We start from the raw sequence: 6,696 nt of genomic DNA on the forward strand, positions 1-6,696 counted from the left end.
TCTGGACCTATATGATCTTCCCTTTCTCTTAATGCCCTGGCTTCTATTGTTTCTTTCTTCAATTTAGCACTCCCCAGCTGCCTGCCTTTGTGGCTATTTGTGATCGGACTCACTAGCATGCAAACCCTTAATGGTCTCTGATTTCCTTGGAGGAATCACCTCTCCCCCACTCTGTGTTCAGGTGGTTGGGTGAAGCTGACCTCACCTCTTTCTCTCATAATGAAAGGAGGGCAGAAGTTCTAGGCCTGGCTCGTCAGGGTCATGTGATTTGTTCATGGATAAACACATGACCCAATTCAAGCCAATGAGATATAAGCTTGAGACTTTTGCTAAAACAGTTGGGAAAGCAACACTCTTCTTACTGGAGTTTCTAAACTGGAAGTGTGTAAACCTGCAGCTTCTAGAGGCCATCTGTGCCACCACATGGGGAGAGGCTGCCTGACAGTGAAGCCAACACAGAAGAAATCAAAGCCAAGAGGCAGAGAGGAAGATATTTTTAAAGATATCATTTGAGCCCCTGGATTTGGTCATGCCTGCATACAGCACACCTTAGGTTTTTTCAGTTATATGAACCTGTTAAAGTCGGGTTTCTGTCATTTGCAACAAGAGTACTAAACAACACACTTACTAAGAGCCAGGCAGCATGCTGGGCAGTGGGGGTGCAGCTGCAAAGAAGATGTAAGCCTGAATCTGAAATTGTTCACGTTCTTTTTAAAATTTTTAAATTTTATTTTGTTTTATTTTTGAGACAGAGTCTTGCTCTGTTGCCCAGGCTAGAGTGCAGCAGCATAATCACAGCTCACTGTAGCCTTTACCTCCTAGGCTCTAGCAATCCTCCTGCCTCAACCTCCCTTTAGCTGGGATCACAGGTGCATATCACCATGTCAGCCTAATTTTTTATTTTATGTAAAGACAGGGTCTCCCTATGTTGCCCAGGCTGGTCTTGAACTCCCTGGCCTCAAGCAATCCTCTCACCTCAGCCCCAAAAATGCTGGGATTACAGGCATGAGCCACCACACTCAGCCTATCTTTTTATTTTTTAATAAAATAAAAAAAGATTATTTTTTAATAAAATAAAAAAATCATATTTTATTTACTGAGATTTAGTTAACTATATTGAGATTTAATACAGTTAAACCTGTACTGAGATTTAATTATCTTATACACTTTAATGGGGTGATGTTTTTTATATATATATATAAAAAGTGTATAATTCCATGGCTTTTAGTATATTCACAGAATTATGCAACCATCTCCACTATCATTTTCTACCTTGCATTAGAAATGATGAATACGTTCTTGCCCTGTTCTCTATTCACCAGCTGTCTCTCTCAAACCCAGGGCTATGTTTTGCACTTTTCTGCAGCATCAACAGCTCCAGTACGTGCTCAGTAAACACCTGCTGAGCTGTACTCAGACCTTTTTAGGAAGCACAGCCTCAATTCAACAGTCCTTTAAATCCTTTCTAAAGCATGGTGAATAAGGGGAAAGATCTTTGGCAAAGCCACTCAAGAAAAACGACATGCTAACCAATCACTGGGGTTTCTACATTAGATCTTGGCATCAGGGTGGTCTTTCTGACAGTTTCACCCCTAGACTGGGCTTCTTGGCTCCCTGAACTTTCTCTAAGTTTATTATTGAATGATTTAAGATAGTAACATGTGGGAAAACATATAGGTCCAACAATAGGGGAATGATTAAATACGTATGGTACACCCACAGGATAGAATAGTATACAGCCACCAAAAATCATCTTTACAAGGAGGATTTGAGGACGTGGGGGAAAACCCATGATACAACATTAACTGAAGGAAAAAAACATAAAAGAGCATATGGAGTATGATACATAAAATAGTGAAAAATGACAACTGGAAGGGAATGATGCTAATTATTAGATGTTATTATTTTTGTGTAGATGGATTATGGGCAATTATTTTTCTTTATGCTTCTCTGTAATTTTCAGCTTTTCCACAATGAATGTTAATCAAATTGAAAAAAAAAATTATCTTTAACTCATTCCTTGGCTATTATTTTATTTTATTAGTGTGGCTACCAAAGAATAAGAAACAACCACATGGAGACAGGAAGACAGGAAGACCACCTGAACCCAGGAGTTCAAGGCTGCCGTGAGTTATGATGTACCACTGCAGCCTCACTTGGGCAAGAGAATGAGACCCTCAGCTCTTTCAAATTAAAAAAAAAAAGGCATTTTCTCTCAGAGTTTTTAGCTCAAACATCAAGTAATATGGTATATTTACCTTTTTACCTTGACTGCCAGCAAGCTCAGAGCTAAAATACAATACTCAATGCAATAACAAATTTAGCCCAGGTTCTTGGTATAGTAACTTCTATGTTTCTACATAGTTTCTGATGCTTTCTTTTATCTGTATTTTCAGTTGTCTTGCTTGTTCAAATCCTCATTGGAATATATAAACAAGTATTTGCTGAAGCCATTTGGTGTTACACCAGAGAAGCAGACGTTCTGATAGACAGGTATTCTGTTTGGCTGTTTCATTTTTACCAAAATACATGGCATTGAGTGGGGTTTTGAAAATCTACCACTATTCTACTTACAGAAGAGAGTCAATCTGGATGTAGTAGGCTCCTTTATTGAGACAGATTGTCCCCAGTGACCAGATTAACCCATTCCTTGCTAAATCTCCATCTCTCTGCAGACCATATGCATAAAAGTCCATACTGGTGCCCATAGTCACTGGCCATTGAGGCCACTGATTGACAGCAAATGTCAGCAAATCCAGCCAAAATCTGTTCACTCATCCACCCTGTGTTCAAGTCTACAAACAATGTGACACAGCCTGCAAATAATTAGGCATGTCCACAAAGACAGTCAATCTGAATAAACTAGACCCTAAACACTCTAACACTGGCCACAAACATTCTTTAGATTGCTCTGGATTTTACTGCAAATTACCTAGACTGATCCTTTCTTCACTCTGGCTCAGGGAGAAAGCACCTCTACTTTAAAGACAAGGCCACTTGTGAATTCACAGGAAATAAAAATGAAGGAAGGAGTCTGGGCACGGTGGCTCATGCCTGTAATCCCAGTACTTTGGGAGGCAGAGGCGGGCAGATCAGCTGAGGTCAGGAGTTCGAGACCAGCCTGACCAACATGGAGAAACCCCATCTCTACTAAAAATACAAAATTAGGTGGGCATGGTGGCACGTGCCTGTAATCCCAGCTACACGGGAGGCTGAGGTAGGAGAATCACTTGACCCCGTGAGGTGGAGGTTGCAGTGAGCCAAGATCACGCCAATGCACTCCAGCCTGGACAACAAGAGCAAAACTCCATCTCAATAAAAAGGTGGAGGAAGAGGAAGAAGGGAGGCAGGAAACATTTATTTAGTGCTTACAGCATGCCAGAGCATCTTCTACCCTGGCTTGTTATCTCCCTTAAGCTGCGTGTCACCTGCAGAGTACACATAATATTCCCACCTAGGCTTACAGATATTAAATACCCAGCTCAAGGTCATCCAGGGTGGAAAGTAACTAGTTTCTCACTAAAACCCAGGCTTCACCTACCCCAAAGCCCTGACTCTGGACCCCTTCAAAAGGCTAGAGACACTTCTGTTTGCACAAGCTGAAATTATCTTCTGCCTTCCTTCCCACTGTTTTCTAAATATTCCCACGAATTGAAGAGTCTTCTGACTGCCTCATCCTCTTGACTTTGGGTCCTCTCACTCAGAAAGTCATCAAGACACACTTGAAAAATAAAATGTAAAGGCTTCAACCCACACCCTGAAACGAAGCACCCATCTCTTTGCTGCCACAAACAGGCCAGTATGAAATCTCTTTCAGGGCAGCTTTCTAAAGGGAAGAAACTGATGATGAAAACATTATGCAGCTGACAATACTTGGTGATGATGCAAGCAGGGCTGCCCTATCTAAAAATGTGTTTGTCCCCAAAAGACCGGCTTTGCAGTGACCCCTCCAGAAGAATATATGCGGTAGCAACAGAGAAACTGTCAAGAAGATATGCCTCCGTGTAACTGCATTGCTCTCTCCATTTATGTGTGCCAGACAAGTACCCCCACAGAACTTGAGATGCTCGGGCAAAGACGAGGGCGACAGGAATGTCATTCGGAAATGATTTCACACCGGGTTAGCCCTGCACAGCCAGCCAGCTTGCATCCTCTGGGGCAGAGGACGCCTCTCCACCTGCAGCAGCCTGCGCGCACCGCTGCCAACTGCCACCGGTTCCTTCACCTTTTATTTACAGCGCAGAGCAAGCTGGTTCACCGGTGAAGCCGGGGAGGCAGGGAATAAGATACAATCTAGATTCTGCTCTTTCTCTGGGGACATAAACAGGGTCCGACCAAGGAGGAGGGGAAGCCCAGATTGCACCACCAGAGCGGTAGCGCGACCCTCCCCACAAAAGGGTTCTGCACCTGGACTCCAGCAGAAGCGCCTGGAGAGTCCCAGAAAGCCAGGGTCAAGCCCAGCGCCTCGGCCCGCTCCGCGCGGTGGAAGAGGCGCCAACCGAGCGTACTGCACAGGAAATCACTGCCCCCTTCAGGCCGCGTCTCAAACGCTGCGGCCGGAGCACAGGGGCTCGCTCAGTTCGGAAAAACTCGCAAACCCGACCTTGCGCGGCCAGCGATCGCTCCTCCAGACCCGCTCCGCACGCTCCAGCCCTGGCTGGCGGTGAAGGTCCGCTCTGGGGCTTCAGGCAGAACCCAAACCGAGGCCGTGGGGAGGGGTGTTGGGATGGAAAGCCCTTGGGTCTCTGGCTCCGCTCAGGACTGCTCTCCAAGTCCGTGCTCGGGTTACTAGGTAGGATGCTTCAAGCCTGAGCCGGGAGAAACTGCCTGCAACCGCCCGGCCAACAGCAGCGGCGCGGCCAGACACCACTGCACTTCCGGGACGAGAACTGCCAGAGCACTTTCTGAGCAACTAACCCCAGGCTGGGGTCTCCTTCTGAAATCGCCCTGGCCACAGGCAGCGCCGGGCGCGTCCAGGCAGAAGCGCTGCAGAGCCGGTGGCCCCACACCTGCCAGCGCCGTGCGGGCTCAGAGCTGCTGGCGCGCACCAGGCGCTCAGCCACGTTGCACGCTCAAGCCCCTTGGGTTCCGGAGCCTTCCGGACCTCAAAGCGCGGCTCGGCTTCCCTGGGGGCCTGTGAGCAGGCCCGCGGCCCCTCCGGCTCTGGGTGGCCCAGTTTGCAGTCAATGAGCCTGTTCCTCCCACTCCGCACCTCGCAGCCCCATGAGCGGGACCTGGACAGGGGCAGTCAGTGTAGGCCTTTGGGGGTCCAGCCCCCACCTTCTCCACTCCTTTTCCTCAGGTCAAAAGAGACCCCAGTCTTCTATCCCACCCCAACCCTCCCCACACACACATACACACATAAGACCAGAGGAGGGGGTGCTCGGCAAATGTTACCAGCTGTGCCAGCCAAGCCCAGCAGGACCGCGGGGGGTGAGCACTGGGCACCAGACCTCTGTGGCCTCAGCAGACGCGGGCCGGTCAATAGGGGCTCTGACCAAAGGCCAGAGGTTGCCCCTGTCCAAACCACCCACCCCACTGCCCCCCGAAGCCCCGACGGCACGGGCAGCCGGACACTCACCTCGGTGTCATAGAGCCGCAGGTCGAGGAAGTAGGGGCGCAGGAGTGACTCGTTGCGGATCTGCTCGATGGCCAGTTCCACGGCGGGGAGCACACCGCGCCCGATGCTGCCCTTGGCCACCTCCTTGGTGAGCGGCATGAGGCCCATGATGGAGAGCGGCGGGCTGCTGGGCGGCGGCCGTGGGGCGCCCCGCGCCCAGCCCCAGGCCCCGGGCGCCAGAGGCAGCAGCAGCGGCAGCAGCAGTAGCAGCAGCAGGCGCGCGGGCGGCGGTGGCGGCGGCGGCGGCGGCCCGGGCTGCCCGGAGCTCCGCGGGGAAGCCATGCCGCGCCGCGGGCTGCGGGCGCCGGCTCACTCGGCCCGCATGGCCTGGCCCGGCCCGCCGCCCCGCGCCAAGCTCTTCCCGCGGCTCCCGCGCAATGGCGCCGGCCCGGGCCCCGGCTCCGTCTCAGGCTCGGGTTCCGGCTCGGCTCAGAACGGCCGCGGCGGCGGCGGCAGCGGCGGCGCCCGTGACGGATCAATCACGCCGGGAAGGGGTGGGAGCGAGCGGAGTGCGGGAGGCGGGGAGCAAGCGAGCAAACGCGGAGAGGGGGGCCGGCGTCTCCGCGCGCGCCTCTCTCCAGCGCTGCCGCCCCGCACCGGGCCGCCTCCGCCCGCCCCCGTGCGCGCTCTGAACCGCTCTCCCGCAGGGAGCTGCTAGGCGGCAGCCCCTGGAGCCGGGCCTGGGGAGGGCGGACGGCAGGAAACGCGGGAGGCGAAGGCGAGGCTGCTCAGCGGCGGCTCGGGCCGCCTCCAGGGACGGGGACGAGCCGTGCGCGCAGGGGGTGGGGGAGGCGCTGGCGCTGCGGCGGCCGCGGGGAGGGCCACCTTCCCAGCACACGCACACACGCGCCCCCGGCCCTCCGCCGCGCCAGCTGCCGCTGCCCGCCGACCGCTGACCTCCAGGCACCAGAGCGCCCGGGGACAGCGATCTGGGAACCGGGACCGCGCGCTGGCACACGCAGTGGCCGCCGCCGCTCCGCCGAGCGCTGCCTGTAGCACCTGCACTGTGGTTTGGAACCGCTTTTTGGAGGTCTGGCCGGGAAGGTCTCGGCAGGCGAACGTTCCACGAAGGCGTC

At 52.6% G+C, this 6,696-nt stretch overlaps 1 protein-coding gene across 1 annotated transcript in view; it reads right to left on the reverse strand.

Moving 5' to 3' along the window:
- The window catches only part of GABBR2 (gamma-aminobutyric acid type B receptor subunit 2), a 419,145-nt gene extending 412,988 nt beyond the window's left edge, over positions 1-6,157 (reverse strand). Inside the window, exon 1 of the mRNA XM_007968615.3 lies at positions 5,582-6,157. Within this exon, the coding sequence (XP_007966806.1) occupies positions 5,582-5,902 (321 nt within the window). The 5' untranslated portion in view covers positions 5,903-6,157. The remainder of the gene's footprint in view (positions 1-5,581) is intronic.
- Between the last annotated feature and the right edge of the window lie 539 nt (positions 6,158-6,696).

Source organism: Chlorocebus sabaeus, chromosome 12 (genome assembly GCF_047675955.1).
Source record: "Chlorocebus sabaeus isolate Y175 chromosome 12, mChlSab1.0.hap1, whole genome shotgun sequence".
Lineage (NCBI taxonomy): Eukaryota > Metazoa > Chordata > Mammalia > Primates > Cercopithecidae > Chlorocebus > Chlorocebus sabaeus.